The sequence below is a fragment of the Oncorhynchus mykiss genome, chromosome 18 (genome assembly GCF_057628025.1).
Source record: "Oncorhynchus mykiss isolate SJ-2025 chromosome 18, ASM5762802v1, whole genome shotgun sequence".
Taxonomy (NCBI): domain Eukaryota; kingdom Metazoa; phylum Chordata; class Actinopteri; order Salmoniformes; family Salmonidae; genus Oncorhynchus; species Oncorhynchus mykiss.
In genome coordinates this window covers 42,660,678-42,686,297 of record NC_143039.1, presented here as the reverse complement: position 1 = coordinate 42,686,297, position 25,620 = coordinate 42,660,678, and the positions used below count along the sequence as shown (strand labels likewise).

Sequence of the window (25,620 nt, the reverse complement as noted above, 5' to 3'; positions counted from 1 at the left end):
AAGCTTGTCAATAATCAACGGACTGGCTTTCTTGATGTCTCTAGTATTCTCTCTGGTATGCAATCTGGTTTCCGTTCAGGTTATGGATGTGTCACTGCCACCTTAAAAGTCCTCAATGATGTCACCATTGCCCTTGATTCTAAGCAATGTTGTTCTGATATTTTTTTGAAGTTTAAAAAAAATAAAATGTTATAATATATATTTTTACCCCTTTTTTCTCCCCAATTTCATGGTATCCAATTGGTAGTAGTTACAGTCTTGTCTCATAGCTGCAACTCCTGTACGGACTCAGGAGAGGCGAAGGTCGAAACGCCACCCAGCCAAGCCGCACTGCTTCTTGACACAATGCACATCGAACCCGGAAGCCAGCCGCACCAATGTGTTGGAGGAAACACCGTGCACCTGGCGACCTGGTCAGCGTTCACTGCGCCCGGGCCGCCACAGGAGTCGCTAGTGCGCAATGAGACAAGGATATCCCTGCCGGACAAACCCTCCCTAACCCGGACGACACTGGACCAATTGTGTGCCGCCCCATGGGCCTCCCGATCGCGGCCGGCTGCGACAGAGCCTGGGCTGGAACCCAGAATCTCTGGTGGCACAGCTAGCACTGCGATGCAGTGCCTTAGACCACTGCGCCACCCAGAAGGTCCTTTGTGCTGCTATTTTTATTGACTTAGCCAAAGCTGTTGTGATACGGTAGACCATTCCATTTTTGTGGGCCGGCTAAGGAGTATTGGTGTCTCTGCGGGGTCTTTGGCCTGATTTTCTAACAACCTCTCTCAAAGAGTGCAGTGTATAAAGTCGGAACATCTACTGTCTCAGCCACTGCCTGTCACCAAGGGTGTACCCCAAGGCTTGATCCTAGGCCCCACACTCTTTTCAATTTACATTGACAACATAGCTCAGGCAGTAGGTAGCTCTCTCATCGATTTATATGCAGATGATACAGTCTTATATTCAGCTGGCCCCTCCCCGGATTTTGTTTTAAATGCTCTACAACAAAGCTTTCTTAGTGTCCAACAAGCTTTCTCTATGCTTAACCTTGTTCTGAAAACAAATGTCATGTGGTTTGGTAAGAAGAATGCCCCTCACCCCACAGGTGTGTTTACTACCTCTGAGGGTTTAGTGCTTGAGGTAGTCACCTCATACAAGTATGTGGGAGTATGGCTAGACGGTACACTGTCCTTCTCTCAGCGCATATCAAAGCTGCAGGCTAAAGTTAAATCTAGACTTTGTTTCCTCTATCTAAATAGCTCCACTTTCACATCAGTTGCCAAACTAACCCTGATTCAGATGACCATCCTACCCATGCTAGATTATGGAGATGTAATTTATAGATCGTCAGGTAAGGGTGCTCTCGAGCGGCTAGATGTTCTTTACCATTCGGCCATCAGATTTGTCACCAATGCTCCTTATAGGACACATCACTGTACTCTATACTCCTCTGTCTCCTCATCTCTGTATACCTGTTCGAAGACCCACTGGTTGATGCCTATTTATAAAACCCTCTTGGCCTCAATCCCCCCTATCTGAGATATCTACTGTGGCCCTCATCCTCCACATACAACACCCGTTCTGCCAGTCACATACAGTTAAAGGTCCCCAAAGTTTTTATATTATTTTTACTATTTTCTACATCGTAGAATAATAGTGAAGAGATCAACACTATGAAATAACACATATGGAATCAAGTATCACCCTTTGCCTTGATGCCAGCTTTGCACACCATTGGCATTCTCTCAACCAGCTTCATGAGGAATGTTTTTCCAACAGTCTTGAAAGAGTTCCCACATATGCTGAGCACTTGTTGGCTGATGGAGGTGTGTTGGATCATTGTCCTGTTGAAAAACAAATTATAGTCCCACTACGCGTAAACCAGATGGGATGGCATATCGCTGCAGAATACTGTGGTAGCCATGCTGGTTAAGTATGCCTTGAATTCAAAATAAATCACTGACTGTCACCAGCAAAGCACCCCCACACCTCCTCCGCCATGCTTCATGGAGGGAACATCACATGCTGAGATCATCCGTTCACCTACACTGTGTCTCACAAAGACACAGCGGTTAGAACCAAAATTCTCAAATTTGGTCTCATCAGACCAAAGGACAGATTTCCACCTGTCTAATGTCCATTGCTTGTGTTTCTTGGCCCAAGCAAGTCTCTTCTTATTGGTGTCCTTTAGTAGTGTTTTTTTTGTAGCAATTCAACCATGACGGCCTGATTCACACAGTCTCCTCTGAACAGTTGAAGCGTTTATTTGAGCTGCAATCTGAGGTGCAGTTAACTCTAATAAACTCTTCCTCTGCAACAGAGGTAACTGGGTCTTCCTTTCCTGTGGCGATCCTCATGAGAGCCAGTTTCATCCTAGCGCTTAATGCTTTTTGCGACTGCTCTTGAAGAAACTTTCAATGTTCTAGAAATTTTCCGGATTGACTGATCTTCATGTCTTAAAGTAATGATTGACTGTCGTTTCTCTTTGCTTATTTGAGCTGTTCTGACGTAATATGGACTTGGTCTTTTGCCAAATAGGACGATCTTCTGTATACCCCCCTACCTTGTCACAACACAACGGATTAGCTCGATTGCATTAAGAAGGAAATAAATTCTACAAATTAACTTTTAACAAGGCACACTTGTTAATTGAAATGCATTCTAGCTGACTAACCCATGAAGCTGGTTGAGAGAATGCCAAGAGTGTGCTGTCAAAGGGTGGCTACTTTGAAGAATCTCAAATAGAAAATATATTTTGATTTGTTTAACACTTTTTGGGTTATTTCATAGTTTGATGTCTTCACTATTATTTTACAATGTAGAACATAGTAAAATAAAGAAAAGCACTTGAATGAGTAGGTGTGTCCAAACTTTTGACTGGTACTGTATATACACAAAGATCTTTAAAAGGGATTACAAAATAAAGTTGTGGATTTATTTCCATTGTGGGCCTTATTTTTTATTTTCTCAGCTAAATTACAGTATTTTGGGGCATCTGTACTTTACCATTTATATTTTTTGGCTACTTTTACTTTTACTTCACTACATTCCTAAATAAAATAATGTACTTTTTACTCCATACATTTTCCCCGGCAGCCAAAAGTACTCGGTAAATGTTGAATGCTTAGCAGGACAGGAAAATGGTTCAATTCACGCACTTATAAATGGAACATCCCTGGTCATCTGTACTGCCTCTGATCTGGCGGACTCACTAAACACACATGCTTAGTTTGTAAATGATGTCTGAGTGTTGGTGAGCCCCTGGCTATCCTTAAATAACTACAAAATATTAATAAAATGGTGCCGTCTAGTTTTAATCATAATATAAGGAATTTGAAATGATTTATACTTTTACATTTGATATTTTAGAAATAACATTTACTTTGATGATTAAGTATATTTAAAACCAAATACTTTTAGACTTTAACTCAAGTAGTATTTTAATGGGGGACTTTCACTTTTACTTGAGTCATTTACTTTTAAAGTATCTTTACTTTTACTCAAGTATGACAATTGAGTCCTTTTTCCACAACTGAGAAACTGCCAGAAGCTTCTATTTGATTCTATCTGGTCTCCTCTACCTTTCCTGGCTATAATGTTTTCTCTGGTTTTGAATCTGAATTTAGAGAACAGAATTTCAAAACTGAATCTGAATCTGTATCTGAGGAAGTTGAATATATGACATTTTGATAAACTTGAAATGATAGTTTGTAAACTTGATACAAAGACTGAATGCAATATTTACAATATTGAAACTGAATATATAAATATTGAACTTGAATATTCAATTAAAGTAGGCATTTAATTGTAAAACAACAATGCAATATTCATTCAATTCAGTTTGAAATTACGAAACACATGTTCATTTTTTGAATTTAATGATTACATTTGTGCAATAATTCAAAATTATGGAATTCAAATACAATTTCTGTTGGTATTGAAATTGCTCCACAGTAGCACCCAGGCACACCGCTCCCAGTTTACCTCACTACTCATAATGGGGAGTTTTAGCATACCTATGTTGGGATTGTTCTTGTTGTGTGTGACTCTGTGCAGGAATAAGAACTGTTAAGCGAGATGAGACTGCCATGTGTTCTGCTATGGTTCCCTTTCCACTGACAATTGGAAATACATTGAAAATGATTGCAACTGCTCCAGAACTCATTGGGATCTGCTAAACTATATGCCAAGAGGTCTGAATCTTCATGGCACAGGTGACAGTGTGATCACCCTTAGCAGGGTTGTTGGTTCATGCCACACCATGGAGCTGTTACCAACAATTTCGCTACATTGGTAGTATAATCCCTGTCTCAGGGCTTTGTTGTCAGTAAACACATTTACTGCAGGTGGCAGTGTCTTTATACCTGTTCAAACAACACCCTCCAGGGGGCAGTATGCACCCTTTCAATTTGCTTGCCAACTCATTGAAGTAGCAGAAGGAGAAAATGGACTACTTCAAAATGGAGATGGCCTCAATGGCACTTCCCATGCTCTCAGAGATGCCATAATGGGACATACAATAAAGCAATGTCTATCTAAGTCTATGGGTGGAACTCAAAGCACACAGTGTGCTGGTCCCTTTACCACATGGTCATTGTTGTAGGGGTAAAAACAATAAGGGGGTAAACGCTGATCGCGGTGGAAAAAATAATGCTCCCTATACTTTCAATGAATTTTTCTGCAAAGTGAACTGCTTATGGTAATGAAAAAAGGGACAAGAATGTAGCAGCCAGCCTTTTTATAGGGATATTCTAATTGTAAAATCATGAATAAAGGTTAAGTAGTCTGCATTCTTTTAAATGAAAATCATAAAGTCACAAGTATTCTTGTCTTTTTATTATGTTCATTGTGATGATAGGCCTAAACTCCTAATAAATAGATGAATAAATAGATAATTCATCACTAAAAGTGCCAAGGCTATAATGACCATGCCTCTAATGATTATCAGCCTCTGATAATGGATGGGTAGTTCTAGGAATCGGGTATATTGACAATAAATAAAGAGGGGTTGGTAGCTGCCCAAACCTACATTATTTTAGTTCTGTGCTACTGTAACGACATGAGTTAGCAATGGTTGGAACTTGGTACATGACGGGCAGTCGCAGACAAGCTCTACACTCCCACCCTACACCCACTTGACATGATGGAACTGTGTCGAGTTTGAGTGTGCGTTACCAAACGAGAAGGACTGAGTGATTGAACAACGCTGCAAAGAATGTGCTTTAGCTGAAATCACTGGCATATGTTGAAGACTCGTTTCGCGTTTGGAGAACCTGATAAGAGGTAATTAGCTAACTGAAGCTAATAGAATTGCACACATTTTTGTTTCATGCTAACTTGGCTAGCCTAACTAGCTAGCCACTGACTACGAGTTGAGTGCACTGGGTTGAATGGACTAGATAAACAATTATTGGTCTTGCTAATGTTCACTGTTCCTGGCTATATTAGACTGACAATGAATTTGCGCACAGTTAGGGCTGCGAAGATTACGGTTGGGCCGTTCAACCCTTTCTGGTTGTAGCTAGCTAGCTAATGTAGCTAGATAATGTTAACAAGCTAGCTAGCCACACCACAGATAGAACCAAATGTTTCACCGGTTGTATAAATCTGAAGCATCCGGTTGGCGTTTCCATTCCACTCACCACCAGATGGTGATGAGAGCACGCCCAGCGGCCGACAGTGGGGGAAGATGGAGCGAAATGGTTCCCAGAACTCAGGGTCGTTTTAAGGGTCTGGCCCGCCCTACCTTACCTCCTTGCCCGCCCTACCTTACCTCCTTGCCCGTCCAAATCAAATATTGAAATATTGTTCATTTATTTGACCGAGACGCGCACCGACAGAAAGACGTATCCGGGCGAGCGAAACAGCGCCCCTCTGTCTCAATATTTGTAGACCATGTATCTGATGCTGTCTGGATCAAAAGAGTATGACATGACACTATTTCCGGCCATACAGCTTCAGATACATGGGCTACATATAGAGGGGCGTTGTTTCGCTCCCTCGGCGTCGATAATTACCAAGTCTCAAAGTGAAAGAGCGAAATATCGTGATCTGATGATCCCATATATCCAGTGGAAACGTCCTAAAAAAACAGCTGTCTGTCCGGAGCTCACTGGCCCAGGAAACTGAGGGCACAGAATAGGTTAGTTAATACAATGTTGCAAGTGAAGCTGTAGCTAGCGAACTTGCAGTGAGGATTTGATAGTATGGTTACCTGCACACAAAAATGTGATGATTGTGGATAGTCATATTAATATAATATAGTTCGATAAAAAAATGTACATGCTTTGCAAGAACGATTCCCCTAAAAATCCCTTTTACATGGAAACATCTGAAATCAGGCTACAAGATGGCACTCTGATAAATGCAGAAAATTGCCAATCAAAATAAGCATTCTACCACAGCAAACATGTTCTTTTTGGGAAGCATGTTTGATTCTGAGTTCAGACATGTAAAGTTTGCATGTGAACACTACTTCTAATACACATTACAATCAGTTGTTTCAAATTCACCTCACTCACACTAAGAGGGGGGCTTCTCAGTGAGCAAAACCTGGTTGAAAATAAGTCAATATGGCAACTTTGTATGCCTCATTCAGGTTGCAAACTGGTTAAAAAATTAGGTTTTTTCAATGTTTTTTTACTGACAGAAAATAAACCATATTCTGGACTGCCATATGTAGCCTACTTTTAAAAATAATGTTTTACCTTTATTCAACTAGGCAAGTCAATTAAGAACGCATTCTTATTTTCAATGACTGCCTAGGAACCGTGGGTTAACTGCCTTGTTCAGGGGCAGAACGACAGATTTGTACCTTGTCAGCTCGGGGATTCGAACTTGCAACCTTTCGGTTACTAGTCCTACACTCCCCAACGCTCTCAAGGTCATAGTTAAGACCTTGTTATAAACTGGTAATAACCCCCTGACTACAGCTTATTACCTACACTCTTTGAAAAAAAGGGTTCAAAAGGGGTTCTTTGGCTGTTCCCATAGAATAACCCTTTTTGGTTCCAGGGAGAAACCTTTTGGTTTCCATGTTGAACCTTCTGTGGAAAGGGTCCTATATAGAACCCAAAATGGTTCTCCTATGGGGACAGCTGAATAACCCTTTTAGGTTCTACCTTTTGTAAAAAAGTATTGCAGAGGATGAAGTTGGATATTGCAGACATTGTTCATTACATTTCTATTTGTTTCCATAGTCCCCAATTCAAGTTAATCAGCAACATATTCTTACATTTAAAGTAGGTCAAGCAATCACAATTTTCTGCACATCTGCATACAGTAATTGTTTCATAATGCATAGAAATACTGGGAGTATATAAAGACCCATTGTTTTATTGAATGATTCATTAGAGTGGTGTGATGGGGTAGATCCTCATCAGGGAACTCTGACATCTAGAGCGTAGTGGCCCTCTTGAAGAGTCGTGTGATGGATCAGATCTGCTGCGGAGAGAATCAGCGCATTACAACTTCATCAATTAGAGATTTTATAAGCAAACTAGAAAGGAGATTCTTGAAGAAACTTTGTGGACTCAGCTGACTAAAAGTATTTCCATGGTACTAGTTGAGTTTTGTGGCAGCTTAGAAATGTCTTTAAAAAAGAGCAACTTGCTTACATACTTTGCGTCCTTCTCCAACATGACTTAGGGGCACATTTCGGGAATTTTCAGAGGGCCCGCAACACATCAACCTCCTGAGTTTTTTGGTTTTCATGACACTGTAAGCCTAAAAAATGTCAAATAAAAAGATGATTGGCATCATGTGGGCATGCAGGACATTAGACATAACGGTAACGCACAGTAAAATATCTTTAACAGTCAGAATCTACAGTACTAAGAGCGATAGCAACAGCATGTTTGCTCCTCTGTCCCTTCATATTGAAGTGGTACATTAATTAATTGGTCATCAATCTGAAACATTTTAAGAGGATATCAAAATTAAACAGTTGGATAATGGAAATGTTTAACTCCTCTCTAAATGGTAAAGTTTTGCTTAATCCTAATACATGTTGTAATTCAAACAACGTTTTATAAACACACCGCTCCATAATCCTGAGGACATTGTTCCTGTCAGAGGTTTCCCAATTGAGGACAGTTTGGCAGTCTTAAAAAAAGAAAGTTAAATGCAAAAATTCAAGTACGTACACAACCGTTCAAAGGTTTTTGGATCACTTAGAAATGTCCTTGTTTTTGAAAGAAAAGCAATTTTTTTTGTCCATTAAAATAACATCAAATTGACCAGAAATATAGTGTAGACATTGTTAATGTTGTAAATGACTATTGTAGCAAGAAACGGCAGATTTTTTATGGAATATCAACATAGGCGTACAGAGGCCCGTTATCAGAAACCATCACTTCTGTGTTCCAATTGCACGTTGTATTAGCTATTTTATTTATATATTTTTTATTTAAACTTTATTTAACTAGTCAAGTCAGTTAAGAACACATTCTTATTTACAATGATGGCCTAGGAACAGTGGGTTAACTGCCTTGTTAACTGCCCAGATTTTTACCCTGTCAGCTCAGGGATTTGATCTTGCAACCTTTCGGTGACTGGCCCGTGACTGGCCTACTGCTCTAACCAGTAGGCTACCTGCCGTTCTGAGTTGATCATTTTAAAAGGCTAATTGATCATTAGAAAACCCTTTTGCAATTATGTTAGCACAGCTGAAAACTGTTCTTCTGGTTAAAGAAGGAATAAAACTGGACTTCTTTCGACTAGTTGAGTATCTGGATCATCAGCATTTGTGGGTTCCATTACAAGCTCAAAATGGCCAGAAACAAATAACTTTCTTCTGAAACTCATCAGTCTATTCTTGTTCTGAGCAATTCCATGTGAGAAATTGAGAAATTGCCAAGAAACTGAAGATCTCGTACAACGCTGTGTACTACTCCTTTCACAGAACATCACAAACTGACTCTAACCAGAATAGAATGGGAGGTGGGAGTGGGAGGCCCCGGTGCACAACTGAGCAAGAGGACAAGTACATTAGAGTGTCTAGTTTGAGAAACAGACGCCTCACAATTCCTCAACTGGAAGCTTCATTAAATAGTACCCGCAAAACACCAGTCTCAATGTCAACAGTGAAGAGGCGACTCCGGGATGCTGTTCCAACGTGCCATTGGAACACATGAGTGATGGTTGCTGATAATGGGCCTCTGTACGCCTATGTAGGTATTCCATTAAAAATCCACCGTTTCCAGCTACAATAGTCATTTACAACATTAGCAATGTCTACACTGTATTTCTGATCAATTTGCTGTTATTTTAATGAGCAAAAAATGTGCTTTTCTTTCAAAAACAAGGACATTTCTAAGTGACCCCAAACTTTTGAACGGTAGTGTGTAAAGATACAATAAAATATGATATTGTTCAGAAGTTGTCCCGTCATACCATTGCTGCAACAAACAGTGCTAGAAATGGGTGTAATTGGCAAATCTCTTCCTCTTCTCTGCAACTGCACACGTGTTTGATTGAGCAACAGGGAGTATGAGCAAGAGAGAATTTGAGAAACTTTACATGACTGTGGCAGAATGTGGAACGTGGTAGAATAGGACATTGGTAACTGCTGTAGAGGCATCATATCATTGACATATTTCAGGAAATGTAAAGACAGAGACTAATCATTATTAACAATTACCTAAGGTCTTCACCAAGTTAGACTTAGCCTAGCAAGTACATTGACTATGTTGCCCCTCAGCAATCTGGCAGTTAGGCAGACAGACACAGAGAGAGAGAGAGAGAGAGCCTATGCTTTGCTGTCTATTTACATTTCTTAGTCAGCAGGCTGGATAACTTCTGTAGTCCTTCCAATTGTTCCTTCCATCCAAGCTAGAAGATCCATGCAAAAACAGAGAATCAAGAATTGAAAAGGGCAGTTGACAGGTATAACCTTGGAATGTGTGTTGATGGAGAGCAGGGATTGGCAAAATGTACGGTATTTTCAAATACAAAATCTGTGATGAATCAGGAAAATGTTCACATCCATATTGGGGGTACAAGTTTCAAGAATGAGCCTAGTTTATTCTCTTACACACACAAACAATTAATGTTTTGTGTATTCATGTACCATCCCCCCCTCTTTCATATACACACACAGCTAGCACGACAATGTTGACATCATCTCTCTTCCCCCTCTCTATCTCACACTCGGCTGGACCATATAACACGTCAATATTCACCCAAGGCTGAAAAATGGCCAAAGAACGTTGGCTGAGCTAGAACACTAGCGCGAGGCCTTAGCAAATGAATTGAAACGAACCTTCGCAGAGCCTCTTATAACTGGAGTGATGCTTGGAATTCAATGTCCTCTAAATGGTACAAAGAAATGTATCCCTTTTTATTTTACCACTACAATCTGTTCTTAGCATGAAACTGAAAAAGAACAACTCATGTAGAAAGTAAACATCTGCACTTCTATGGTGTCAACTGTGCTTATGTCTGCGTAAGTAGGGAAAATATTGGGCTCATTGCCCAGTCTCTCCATAGGAAAACAATGGCCGGAGCTCAGGGTTCAAAGGGCAAGAAGTATTTTGGAGCTAGAATTTGATGACAAACGAGCTCTCTGCCCAGACTTCCATCATTACAAAGAGGATATTCTCCTGATTAAAATGGTGTCCGACTTGAAAAAATCGAAATATACACATTGTGAGATATTTGCCGAAATAGACAGACATGTCTGTGTAGAATATCCTCATGGGTAAACAATGGGGCATCCTTAGAGTTCCAACAGTAATGTGAAATTTCTGACATTTGAAAGGCTAGCATTTGATGACAGCAGAGCTCGTTGGTATTTACTAACATCATATTATTAGTAAAATTGTTATCTAAAAGTGTTCTAGGTTACGTTACCCAAGAATTATGGTTAGGGTTAAGGCTAAAATAGGTTATACCTAGGGTTAGGGTTAGGACTAAAATAGGTTATACGTAGGTTTAGGGTTTATAAGGCAAAAAAACAGTATAGGTTTATAGATCTCTTGCTCCTCCCTGTGGCCTTCTGTGGGTACTACATAACTCATTTACGACACTTGCTAGGCTCATAATCTGAGGAAGCAACTGCATCAGATCTACAAATCAATGAGATAGCCCTATTAATTTGGTTTTCAACTCAGTGAACCTGCGCAGCATTCGCTCAATTAGATGTCTACGAACCGACAGATTTCGAAATTACCCAGCAGGCATTTAGAAACAACAAATCGTAAAAACATAAAATGTTATTTCTTAATAAATAAATAAAAATCTTCCTCTTTTTTAAATCGGACACTTGAAAAAGAGGACAGGGACACACGTTTCTTTAGGTTTTACACTTTTGTCCCCAAAAAATAATTGTTTAACATTTGATGGATAAGCGCCATCCGTCGCTTCGCACTGTGGGTCAACACGTGTATCCAGGTGAACAGTGAGCTTGCGCACCAAGTAGTCGTAACCTTGTTAACCTGTCTACGATACTGGTTCCCAATTGGGAATCAACCCTCCCACGTGCAGCTGGAACGGTGGCGCATGGAACGCAAAAATATTCTTAAAAATATTTAACCTCCACACATTAACAAGTCCAATAGCTCAAATGAAAGATAAACATCTTGTTCATTTAGCCAGCAAGTCAGATTTCTAAAATGTTTTACGGCGAAAACATAGCACATATATATGTAAAACCACCACCAGACACAGCTCATTTCAATAGCCAAAACATGCAATCAACAAACGCAGGATTAAAAAATAAATCGCTCACTAACCTTTTGAAAATCTTCATCAGATGACAGTAATATGACATATTACACAGTACATATTTTTTTTTTTCAATAATATGCCATTTATATCCATAAATGTCCATTTACAGTGAGTTCACCTTCAGAAATTACTCAAAAACGCCCGCAGGAAATCTATGCAAGATAACGTAAAATAGACATCATAAACTTTGACTAAATATACATGTTCTACATATAGTTAGAAAGATACACTGCTTCTTTATGCAACCGCTGTGTTAGATTTATTTTTAACGTTACAGAAATCGCACACTATTCCATATTGTGAGACAGCGCTCAGTTCCAAGCTACATTTCCACGTAATGTTGGAGTCAACAGAAACACAGATTTAAGCATAAATATTCCCTTACCTTCGATGGTCTTCGTTCAGAATGTTCTGGAAGGCTTCATACTTACCCAATACATCGTTTGGTTTCAAGTCTTGCGTCTTTGTATTAGCTACTGCTAATAACATCAGCTGAAATGCACCCAAAACGTCCTCTGGTCCGGATAAGTTGCGCATCAAAACTTCAAAATTACACATTATATGTCGACTAAACAGGTCAAACTAAGTGCAGAAGCAAGCTTTATGATGTTTTAGACGTGCAAAACAAACTTCAATTCAATCGCCCATCGTCTGCCCTTCTCTTCAGTGCTGGAAACAAAGGAATGACTGTGACCAATTCGCGCCCATACGCACAGCCTATTCTCTCGTGGCACGCACTAATTTCACTCCCATAGGGTCAATTCTCGCGCGATTTGAACGGTTTGAAGCTCTAATGAAAGAGGACATCTAGCGGAAGAGATAGAAAGTGTCCCCAGAATCATAGCTGGTTGGGAAGGGTGGGGGCATGACGTCAAAGTTGCTCCAACTTTCATGGCCACAGAAACTAGTTTGGAAGAATGCCTGCCCTGTGAGTTCTGCTATACTTACAGACATAATTCCAACGGTTTTAGAATCTTTAGAGTGTTTTCTATCCAATAATAATTTTTATTTGCATATATTAACAATTTTTGAAAGATTTTTTTTCCAGTTTACTAGGGGTACCCAATCTCTCCAAAGGGGGCGTATGTCTGCCATATCCTCAACAGGTTTTAATAATAAGTTACCTGAGGCAAGCCTACGATGTTGACGTGGGCAGCTGGGACGTATGGTAATATTATGAAACTGGACTCTATGGCAGATGCAATGAATGTTAAAAATGTAACGTGTCCAGCCAGCTAAATTAACTAGCTTTACAGTAGCTTGCTTGCAAATCTTTCTTTCACGTTCTTCTCCCCAACAAACCTCCGATTTACTTACAAAAGTCAAACAAGAATGCAGGGGAACAGGGACTACCACTTAGTCAAATCTAAAAAAATAAATTCAAAAAAAGGTGTACATTTCTAGAAACTGTCGTTGTTTTCCAGCTGTGTTGTTGTTGTTGTATAGCTTTACCGGGCGCTCTTACCAAACTTCCTTATGGAATCATATTGGAAGGTTGACGGATGCGCTCAAACTGGCAGCCTGCGCGTGAAGCACAGATTTCAATTCAATGTTTTAGTTGGAGCTTCTGCTTCTTCTTCTTTAAGTGGCAGACTACAGTGGCTTGTATTCACCCCCCTCTGCATTTTTCCTATTTTGTTGCCTTACAACCTGGAATTAAAATACATTTTTGGGGGGTTTGTATCACTTGATTTACACAACATGCCTACCACTTTGAAGATGCAGAATCTAAGGTCAATCTCTATTGCGAAACAAACAAGAAATAAGATTTTTTTTAAACATCAAACTTGAGCGTGCATAACTATTCACCCTCCCAAAGTCAATACTTTGTAGAGCCACCTTTTGCAGCAATTACAGCTTTAAGTCTCTTGGGATATGTCTCTATAAGCTTGGCACATTTAGCCACTTTGATTTTTGCCCATTCATCAAGGCAAAACTGCTCCAGCTCCTTCAAGTTGGATGGGTTCCGCTGGTGTACAGCAATCTTTAATATTTAACTAGGCCATTCCAAGACATTTAAATGTTTCCCCTTACAACACTCAAGTGTTGCTTTAGCAGTTTGTCCTGCTGGAAGTTGAACCTCCATCCCAGTCTCAAATCTCTGGAAGACTAAAACAGGTTTCCCTCAAGAATTTCCCTGTATTTAGTGCCATCCTTCAATTCTGACCAGTTTCCCAGTCCCTGCCGATGAAAAACATCCCCACAGCATGATGCTGCCACCACCATACTTTACTGTGGGGATGGTATTCTCGGGGTGATGAGAGGTGTTGGATTTGCGCCAGACAGCGTTTTCCTTGATGGCCAAAAAGCTCAATTTTAGTCTCATCTGACTAGAGTATGTTTGGGGAGTCTCCCACATGCCTTTTGGGGAACACCAAATGTGTTTGCTTATTTTTTTCTTTAAGCAATGGCTTTTTTTGGCTACTCTTCCGTAAAGCCCAGCTCTGTGGGGTGTACATCTTAAAGTGGTCCTATGGACGGATACTCCAATCTCCGCTGTGGAGCTTTGTAGCTTAGCTTGACACTTAGATTGCACACAGGTGGACTTTATTTAACTAATTATGTGACTTCTGAAGGTAATTGGTTGCACAAGATCTTATTTAGGGGCTTCATAGCAAAGGGGGTGAATACATCCGCACGCAACAGTTTTCAGGTAAAAAAAAAATTTTTTTTTTTTTTTAATAAGTAGTTTTTTTCATTTCACTTCACCAATTTGGAACATTTTGTGTATGTCCATTACATGAGAGAGGTCACCCCGGAGAGAGAGGTCTTGAGCAGATGAGCTCCCACATTTTTCAGCATGTTTTTAAAAATAGATAGATTTAGAGTTAGATTAACTTAGATTTTTTGGGATGGACATACACAGGATGCTACCCTAAACAACATAACCTTCATTCCAAATCGAAACAGCAAACCTACAACCGGATTTTGGATGGAATTACTTGGAATGCTTCCTACACTCAATGCTCCCTACACTGTTGAAGCCTTTGAGCCCAATACATGGCAGGCTACCCCACCCAGATCCAGAGGCCTTGAAGCCGCCTCCTGCTGTTCAAAGACCATCCACTGGCATTTTCTACAAGAAATCTGCCTTCAGATAAAATAAAAGCTTCTCCCAAGTGGGTGACGCCTACTTGTGCATTTTGCTATTAGCCTCATGACTCTTGCATGCTTTGTTGACTAAGAACTTTCTTAGTCACAGTTTTAGCACTTCTCTCATCGTTTAAAAACAAGAAATGGACAGTGACGGGGGTAAGAGGGGGGATACCTAGTCATTTTTTGCGTCATCATTGCATGCGATCATGACTCTCAAAGCCGCTGTTTACTTCTGAAGATCACTTTAGCACCGCCCTGAAAAAAAGATTCAAATTCGACACAAACCTTCAAATAAGTATGTAATGACACATTATATAAACTCTTTATAGTGTTGTATTTAAATTTTAGATGCGATAAGGTGATAAGTTGGACAGATCGAGTGAAAAAAAGCAGTTTTCCCACACGACAACTGTCCTTCTCACTATCACGCATTAGTTTCGCTTCCCCACCCGCCATTTTTAAAAAGACCCGACAGAGCTCATTGTCTTGTTGAATTATGCAGAAACGGGCAGCGTTTAGGTCATGTTATTGATTTTGTTGGAAAGGGAAGAAATTGTGCTTTACAATGGTATTGACATTACAGTTGATCTGGAAGTATTATGTTTTCGGGGCGCTAAAACAAGGTCAATTGTACGGACCAAGGCGATGTACAAAAGTGAGTGAGTTTACGTTAGCGGGAGGCGGGGGCGACACCAGTGTCTTTCACTTCCGCCGGCAGAACACCTGCCCTGACCATATTTTACAGAACTGCGGGAAATCAGTGCCCCAACCAGCGGGTGCAAAGGACACTGCCTACCGGTCATCCCCACTTCCCGCTAGCTACTACGGTACACAGCAGTCGGGAGGTGGGGACGACACTGTGTGCTAACTAACTAGCTAGCTTGCTAGTTAAATACACTGTGTGCTCGCTAACTTGGTAGTTAGCGAGCTCACGGTGTTGCTCCCGCATGCTGTGTACCTCAGTTTTCCTAGGACTAGCTAGCTAGCACACAATGTCCTTTGCTCCCGCCGGCCAAACACCTGTCCTCGCCGTCGTTAACAAAACTGCAGGAAAACAATGCCCAACAGGAGGAGACGAAGGACACTGTCTACCGTTGTCACCCTCACCTCTTTTTCTTCTGTGGGGTTTATTGGCGGATGGCAACCAACGGGAACTTACTGTACTGGAGTGCCCCCACCTCTCGCCTGTCCTAGGTTAAAAATGGACCAATAGAAGTATAAAGAGGCGTTCCTGCAGATGCAGGAATGCCAACATGCAGGAACACCCTGAATTGCAGGCCACAATTGCACCCTTCTCCATTGAAATGTACATTTAAAATGGTGTTAGAACCTAATTTTCAGAGTAAATAACTCACGGACACTAGAGAAGCTTTACCAAGTTGAATTATTCCCAAAGAGTCATTACAGCTGTAATTCAGACAAATGACGTTTCACACAAGCACTGATATTTAACCCTTTCTCCTAGGTTGAGTCTCCACCTAATCAACTGAACAGCCAATCCATCTCTGTTGTTTCGACAGAACCTTAGTGATATCTGTTCTTCCTCACTTCATCTAACCTGACCTCTACCCCATAGTGCTTACTCCTCCCCAACTCAAGGCTGTCGTGGTTATTGATACCAGACTGTGTGTCTTCTCCTCCCAGAGGATCCCTCCCATAAGATCACTGAGGGTTAACAGTAACATATCCTGACATAATGTAAACGTTATACATGACCCTCTCTCCCTCAGTGACATTGTTAGTTTCTAAGATCTCCACCCGTCTCCCCTTATCAATGCCTGCCACATGTAATCACTTCCCTGCACTCAACACATTCCAAGCTTAGTTGCACACACTATATACCTTCCTCCTATAACCCTTCCGGTGTAGACCCTCTAAACCTTAGCATTCTATCAGTGACATGAATAAGTAGATTTCACATTCTCAAAACCCAACAAGGGTAGGGGTTCAGGTTATGGTTTAGGGACATCCCAAGGATCCCCAGATAGCACTAACTGTAAATGCTAGCTAGCTAACAGGATGATTTTATTCTTCTTTATTCTTTAGGCACAATGGATCAGGACTGCATTGTCTCTGGTGCCCCTGCTGGCCCGGTGGTCCAAGTATGCTTCCCCAGTGTGCGTGCAGCAGTTTTGGACAGCCTGAATGGACAGCGGGAGGAGGGCCGGCTCTGTGACCTCTCCATCCAGGTGCAGGGACAGGTGTTCAGGGCCCACCGCTGTGTGCTGGCTGCCTCCTCGCCATACTTTCACGATCAGGTCTGTCTGTGTTTATGAGCGTGTGTACTAGTAGTCTCTCTGTACGTTAACAGCATAGAGGAAAAGGCGGAGTTAGCCTATGTGACTAGCCTATGTCTATCTGAAGAGGACCCTCCCCTGAATTTTTTCGAAGGTACCCCTTTTTGGTACCCCTTTTCGAAGGTACCAAGAGAGTCCGTTATTGATCCCAAACATAGGCTAGTCACTGCAGTTGCCTAGGTCTGGGTTTCCGTGACTAGTGTATTAGAGCGAGACGTCTGTCTTTGCCTGTCTCTACACAATAGTAGTTTGTGTCTTTGCTCTGTCATGTGCATTGTTGTCTGGAAAAATAGCTTCGAAAACCTAGGTTTTTCCATTACTTTCGCCAGGTGTTGCTGAAGAATGTGACGACAGTGTCTCTGCCCTCTGTCATGGACCCTGTGGCCTTTGAGAGTGTCCTGAGTTCAGCCTACACCGGCCGACTGAGCATAGTGCGTGATGACATTGTCAACTATGTAACGGTAGCCAGCTTTCTCCAGATGTGGCATATTGTTGACAAATGCACAGAGATCCTGAAGAGACCCCGACCCCCAACAGAATGCAACCCTGTGGATGTTGCAGCTGCCACACGCCATGGTGCCTCCTCAAGGCAGCAGTCCCCAAGCAGCACTGAGTGCCTATACATGGAGAGAGAGGGGAAAGAGAAGGAGACGAGGACCTACGGCCAGGTGCAGAATGCTCTGCCGCCATTGGCCACGTGGAGGAGGCCCCATCAGTTCCCCAGGTGGGGCCACCCCAGGCCCTCACCCCAGCCAGCCATGTCCATGCCTGTCCAGAACCTAGCTGACTCACAGCTGGACTCCCACCCTGCTGGGGAGAGTGACTACTCCAGCTGTGAGGAGGTGTGGATGTCCAGCCACAGCAAAGCCAGCCCCCTAAGCCATCATGATGGGAGAGGACTGGACCATAACCACACCAGGCACGGGGGATTTCCTGGTGAGGCATTGAGACTGAGAGCTAGACAGAGACAGAGGGCAGCACCACCAAGTCCTGAGAAGCTGCATGGCAGGGACAGAGGAAGTGGCTATGGGGAAGATCCTCAGGAGAAGAAGGGGACTGAAAGAGTGATTGAAGCAAGTGAAGGAATGGGAAAAGAGTTGGAAGAGGAGAAGAGGGAGGGTCCTGAGCTGAGAGGACACTCTGGTAAGTAGTCCTAGAATGTGAAATGTAAACAGGACTTGGACATTGATGTGTTTATAAAGTGTTTATATTTGTATATATATTTTTTTTAAATATACAATGTGTGTATGTGTGTGTAATATATATATAATATATATATATATATATATACTTGAAGTTGGAAGTTTACATACATCTTAGCCAAATACATTTAAACTCAGTTTTTCACAATTCCTGACATTTAATCCCAGTACAAATTCCCTGTCTTAGGTCAGTTAGGATCACCACTTTATTTTAAGAATGTGAAATGTCAGAATAATAGTAGAGAGAATGATTTATTTCAGGTTTTATTTCTTTCATCACATTCCCAGTGGTTCAGAAGTTTACAAACACTCAATTGGTATTTCAGAGAATTACATTCCCAGTGTGTCAGAAGTTTACATACACTCAATTAGTATTTGGGAGCATTGCCTTTAAATTGTTTAACTTGGGTAAAATGTTTCTGGTAGCCTTCCCCAAGCTTTCCACAATATATTGGGTGAATTTTTGCCCATTCCCCCTGACAGAGCTGGTGTAACTGAGTCAGGTTTGTAGGCCTCCTTGCTCGCACACACTTTTTCAGTTATGCCCACAAATTTTCTATGGGATTTAGGTCAGGGCTTTGTGATGGCCACTCCAATACCTTGACTTTGTTGTCCTTAAGCCATTTTGCCACAACTTTGGAAGTATGCTTCGGGTCATTGACCATTTGGAAGACCCATTTGTGACCAAGCTTTAACTTCCTGACTGATGTCTTGAGATGTTGCTTTAATATATCCACATAATTTTCCATCCTCATGATGCCATCTATTTTGTGAAGTGCATCAGCCCCTCCAGCTGCAAAGCACCCCCACAACATGATGCTGCCACCCCCGTGCTTCACGGTTGGGATGGTGTTCTTCCGCTTGCAAGCCTCCCCCTTTTTCCTCCAAACATAATGATGGGCATTATGGCCAAACAGTTCTATTTTTGTTTCATCAGACCAGAGGACATTTCTCAAAAAAGTACGATCTTTGTCCCCATGTGCAGTTGCAAACTGTAGTCTGGCTTTTTTATGGTGGTTTTGGAGCAGTATCTTCTTCCTTGCTGAGCGGCCTTTCAGGTTATGTCGATATAGGACTCGTTTAACTGTGAATATAGATACTTTTGTACCTTTTTCCTCAAGCATCTTCACAAGGTCCTTTGCTGTTGTTCTGGGATTGATTTGCACTTTTCACACCAAGTACGTTCATCTCTAGGATACAGAATGCGTCTCCTTCCTGAGCGATATGATGGCTGCGCATGGTCCCATGGTGTTTAAACTTGCGTACTACTGTTTGTAAAGATTCACATGGTACCTTCAGGCGTTTGGAAATTGCTCCCAAGGAAGAACCAGACTTGTGGAGGTCTACAAAAATTTTTTCTGAGGTCATGGCTGATTTCGTAAACTTCTAAAGCCATGTCATCATTTTCTGTAATTTTCCAAGCTGTTTAAAGGCACAGTCAACTTAGTGTATGTAAACTTCTGACCCACTGGAATTGTGATACAGTGAATTAATTATAAGTGAAATAATCTGTCTGTAAAAAATTGTTGGGAAAGTTACTTGTGTTGTGCACAAAGTAGATGTCCTAACCAACTTGCCAAAACTATAGTTATTGTTAACAAGTCATTTGTGGAGTGGTTGAAAAACAAGTTTCATGACTCCAACCTAAGTGTATGTAAACTTCAACTGTATATGGTCACTTAGAAATGTCCTTGTTGTTGACAGAAAATCACATTTTTGTCCATTAAAATAACATCAAATTGATCAGAGATACAGTGTAGACATTGTTAATGTTGTAAATGACTGTTGTAGCTGGAAACGGCAGATTTTGTTATGGATACCTACATAGGCGTACAGAGGCCCATTATCAGCAACCATCACTAATCACTTGTGTTAACTAATCCAAGTTTATCATTTTTAAGGGCAGAGTTGCAATGAAAAAGCCATATCTCAGAATGGCCAATAAAAATTAAAGATCAAGATGGGCAAAAGAACACAGGCACTGGACAGAGGAACTCTGCCTAGAAGGCCAGCATCCTGGAGTCGCCTCTTCACTGTTGACGTTGAGACTGGTGTTTTGCGGGTTCTATTTAATGAAGATGTCAGTTGAGGACTTGTGAGGTGTCTCTTTCTCAAACTAGACACTCGATTGTACTTGTTCTCTTGCTCACTTGTGCACCGGGGCCTCCCACTCCTCTTTCTATTCTGGTTAGGGCCAGTTTGCGCTGTTCTGTGAAGGGAGTAGTACACAGAGTTGTACGAGATCTTCCGTTTCTTGGCAATTTCTCGCATGGAATAACCTTCATTTCTCAGAACAAGAATAGACTTACGAGTTTCAGAAGAAAGTTATTTGTTTCTGGCCGTTTTGAGCCGGTAATCTAACCTACAAGTGCTGATGCTCCAGATACTCAAGTAGTCTAAAGAAGGCCAGTTTTATTGATTCTTTAATCAGAACAGTTTTCAGCTGTGCTAACATACTAGCAAAATAGTTTTCTAATGATCAATTAGTCTTTTAAAATGATAATCTTGGATTAGCTAACACAACGTGCCATTGGAACACAGGAGTGATGGTTGCTGATAATGGGCCTCTGTACACCTATGTAGATATTCCCCCAAAAATCTGCTGTTTCCAGCTACAATAGTCATTTACAACATTAACCATGTCTAAACTGTAGTTCTGATCAAATTTATGTTATTTTAATGGGCAAAAAATTTGCTTTTCTTTCAAAAACAAGGACATTTCTAAGTGACCCCAAACTTTTTAATGGTAGTGTATATATATATATATATATATATATATATATATATATATATATATATATATATATATATATATATATATATATATATATATATATATATATATATATATATATATATATATATATATATATATATATTCTTTATAAGTTATATTCTTCAATAATCATTGGGTAACATATCATTCTTTTATAAGTCATTCATTTATAAGACGTACCCCATCAGAAGCCAAAATATAAAATATAATATATAATTATATATAAATTTTACTCCAATGTTTGTACACAAAGTAATGTAAACAAAAACTATATAGCCTCAAAACATGGTTACAACTATATTTTTGATATCATGGATGGTCAGTCCTTGCATCCATAGCTCTGTGTATGTTTTTGAGAGTGGCTACATTTATCTAGCCCCATCCCTTAGCTTTTTACCGAAACCGGGGGCGGGGATTCGCATTGTTATTGTTTCAACTGCTGATTGTCCCTTTAAACATGTGTCTCATATTTACGAGAGGATAAGCACTTATCCGTGATAAGCACACCTCCCAGTGCCTTAAATACAATATCTTTATATATTTCTCTATGTCCATTGTACATCACTCTGTTTGTATTTCTCCAGTGGACTTCCACTCTAGTGTACACCAAGGTGAGGAGGGAGGACAGCCAGAGGGGAGAAAGATCTCAGGGGAGCTGCAGAAGAAAGAGGAGAGACAGTTGGGGAGAAGTTCAGCCCTGACTTCTCCCCATGCTGGGGAACCAGATGAGGTGATTCCTGGACCCTCCTGCTTAGCTTCTACACCCTCTACCCAAAAGCAGTGGCAGGCGAGTCCCTGGTCTCAGCAAGTAGCTAGGCTGCAACCTGGAGAGGAAGACTACAGAAGAGAAGACGACGAAGAAGATGACGAGGGGGAAGTGGACTTTGGCCGATTTGCGGATGGTGCCTTTGGAAGGGAAACCTATGATGAGATTGAGGATGGCACCGGACAAGTTTCTCAGAGACCCTTAGTACCTACCTCTCCTGATGACAATGACTTTATCCTGGGGGCCTCAGGGTTGAACTGGCCCAATGGGTCAAACATGACCCATGGTGGTGGTACCCCAACCTCCACCTCCAGCTGCCACCTGTCCCCATCTCCTGCTCCATTCCCCCCTTCCTCCTCACCCCCCATCCCATCTTCCTCCTCTTCCATCTCCCTTGCCGGGGCCCCTTACACAGGAAAAGTGCACTTCTGCCACTGTGGGAAGGCCTACACCCTGAAGAGTATGCGTGACCGCCACGTCAAGATGCAGCATCTCAACCTGCGGCCCTTCGCCTGCCCCGTGTGCGCCAAGAGCTTCAAGATGAAGCACCACCTCACCAAGCACCTGAAGACTCACGGCGGGCTGCGGCCCTATGAGTGTGGCCTGTGTGGGAAGAAGGTCATCTGGAGGGATAGTTTCCTGCGCCACCAGGCACGCTGTGAGAGACTGGCCGAAAGCTACGATGGAGCCGCTGCCAGTAGTAACACCACAGCGGCTGCTGACATGGACGATGGTTATGCCTATGGGTTCAAGGAGGGGGAGGGTTTTTTTTCACAGGGCGGTCAGGTGAAAGTGGAGCAGGCAGACTGTCAGGGGGAGGCGGAGTCTGGGATGAGTGTGGGGGTGGGGGTGGGGTTGGGGCTGAATTAGGCTCTCAGTCAAGGATTGTGGTTAGTCACAGCTTTAAGGAGGAAGCCAGCAACAGGTTTAGCTGAAGCTAAAGGAAGGAGGACGGTGAAATATTGTGTAATATAGGGCCCGCAGCACTTGAAAGTGCTATTAGGTAAGGTGATAATTATGTTCATCATGGTCCATGTGTAAACCATTAACTCAGATCAATGTTGATACGCCTGTTTGAACAACTTGTATGAGGGAGATTTCTGCGTTATTATTTATTTAAAGGACTATCCCATCATGTCATTGATATCTCGAGAGAGGGAAGAAACATGTCATTTGCTCAATGTGAATCATGTGGTTTTAAAAGTTTGAAGTGTGATGTGAGTGTGTATATTTTGCATTTGATTTTGTATACGAGATCTTCAGTTTCTTGCCAATTTCTCTCATGGAATTGCCTTCATTTCTCAGAACAAGAATAGACTGACGAGTTTCAGTAGAAAGTGCTTTGTTTTTGGCCATTTTGAGCCTGTAGTCGAACCCACACATGCTGATGCTCCAGATTCTCAGTCCGAAGAAGGCCAGTTTTATTGCTTCTTTAATCAGATCAACAGTTTTCAGCTGTGCTAACATAATTGCAAAAGGGTTTTCTAATGATTAATTAGCCTTTTAAAATTATACACTTGGATTAGCTAACCCAACGTGCCATTGAAACACTGGAGTGATGGTTGCTGATAATGGGCCTCTGTACGCCTATGTAGATATTCCATAAAAAATCAGCCGTTTCCAGCTATAATAGTCATTTAAAACATTAACAATATCTACACTGTATTTCTGATAAATTTGATGTTGTGTTATTGGACAAAAATGTTGCTTTTCTTTCAAAAACAAGGACATTTCTAAGTGACCCCAAAGTTTTGATCGGTAGTATATGTATACAGTACCAGGCAAGATTTTAGACAAACCTACTCATTCAAAGGTTTTTCTTTATTTGTACTATTTTCTACATTGTAGAATAATAGTGAAGACATCACTATGAAATAACACATATGGAACCATGTAGTAACCAAAAAAGGGTTGAACAAATATATTTACAATTTTAAACTTCAACTCTTCAAGAGTGTGTAAAGCTGTCATCAAGGCAAAGGGTGGCTACTTTGATTAATCTCAAATATAAAATATATTTTGATTAGTTTTTAGGTTAATACGTGATTTCTTGTGTGTTATTTCATAGTTTTGATGTCTTCACTATTCTACAATGTAGAAAATTGTTAAAATAAATTAATACCCTTGAATGAGTAGGTGTGTCTAAAATCTTGCCTGGAATTGTATTTGGAACTGTATATATATATATACATATATATATATAATATATATATATATATATATATATATATATATATTTTATCTAGTTGGATAAACACTCCAAACAGCCTACCTGACCGCTTGGAGGTGTCCGCATGGTCCTAATGTTGCCTATTTTTGTATCACATTCCAACGATAAAACCGGGGGGGACAAAAATGCAATTTCCCGAATAAAAGTTGCTTCCCTGATATTTTGTATATTTAAATGAGCCAAATGATCTTATCATGAGCCTTCTGTGAATGTAATTGAGACAATAAAATCTTGTTGTTTTTTTCCCCTCATCAATCTACATACAATACCCCATAATCACAAGGAAACAGGTTTTTTAGAAATGTTTTCAAATGTATACAAAATAAAAACAGAAATACTTGTACTCAGACCCTTTGCTATGAGACTCAAAATTGAGCTCAGGTGCATCCTGTTGCCATTGGTCATCCTTGAGATGTTTCTACAATTTGATTGGAGTCCACCTGGTAAATTCAATTGATTGGACATGATTTGGAAAGGCACACACCTGTCTACATAAGGTCCCACCATTGACAGTGCAGAGCAAAAACCAAGCCATGAGGTCGAAGGAATTGTCATAGAGCTCCGAGACAGGTTTGTGAGAAGGCACTAATCTGGGGAAGTGTACCAAAAAATGCCTGCAGCATTGAAGGTCCACAAGAACACATTGGCCTCCATCATTCTTAAATGGAAGAAGTTTGGAACCACCAAGACTCTTCCTAGAGCTGGAAGCCTGGCCAAACTGAGCAATCAGAGGAGAAGAGCCTTGGTCAGGGAGGTGACCAAGAACCCGATGGTCCCTCTGACAGAGCTCCAGAGTTCCTCTGTGGAGATGGAAGAACCTTCCAGAAGGACATCCATCTCTGCAGCACTCCACCAATCAAGCCTTGTATGGTAGCGTATCCAGACTGAAGCCACTCCTCAGTAAAAGGCACATGACAGCTCGCTTGGAGTTTTCCAAAAGGCACCTAAAGACTCTCAGACCATGAGAAACAATATTTTCTGTTCTGATGAAACCAAGTTTGGCCTGAATGCCAAGCGTCACGTCTGGAGGAAACCTGGCACCATCTTTACGGTGAAGCATGCTGGTGGCAGCATCATGCTGTGGCAATGTTTTTCAGCGGTATGAACTGGGAGACTAGTCAGGATCGAGGGAAAGACGAACGAAGCAAAGTACAGAGATATCCTTGATGAAAACCTGCTCCACAGAGCTCAGGACCTCAGACAGGGGTGAAGGTTCACCTTCCAGCAAGACAACGACCCTAAGCATACAGCCAAGACAACACAGGAGTGGCTTCGGGACAAGTCTCTGAATGTTCTTGAGTAGCCCAGCCAGAGCCCGGAGTTGAACCCAGTCGAACATCTCTGGAAAGACCTGAAAATAGATGTGCAGCAACACTCCCCATCCAACCTGACAGAGCTTGTTAGGATCTGCAGAGAAGAATCCTTGAAACTCCCCAAATAAATGTGTGTCAAGCTTGTAGCGTCATATCCAATAAGACTCAAGGCTGGAATCGCTGCCAAAGGTGCTTCAACAAAGTACTGAGTAAAGGGTC

At 41.3% G+C, this 25,620-nt stretch overlaps 1 protein-coding gene and 1 long non-coding RNA gene across 2 annotated transcripts; one reads left to right on the top strand and one right to left on the bottom strand.

Moving 5' to 3' along the window:
- Positions 1 to 5,021: 5,021 nt before the first annotated feature.
- On the top strand, positions 5,022 to 24,325 carry zbtb22a (zinc finger and BTB domain containing 22a). Its single transcript, XM_021571750.3, is given in 5 exon segments — positions 5,022 to 5,277; positions 16,864 to 17,075; positions 17,444 to 18,257; positions 21,677 to 22,693; positions 22,696 to 24,325. Coding segments are annotated over 4 exon segments (2,136 nt in total). The 5' UTR covers positions 5,022 to 5,277; positions 16,864 to 16,868; the 3' UTR covers positions 22,794 to 24,325.
- Positions 7,611 to 10,394, bottom strand: LOC110496074 (uncharacterized). Its single transcript, XR_002469505.3, has 3 exons — positions 10,256 to 10,394; positions 9,765 to 9,825; positions 7,611 to 7,719 (listed from the first exon to the last, which is right to left on the bottom strand). It is a non-coding gene; the product is annotated as an uncharacterized LOC110496074 (long non-coding RNA).
- Positions 24,326 to 25,620: the final 1,295 nt, after the last annotated feature.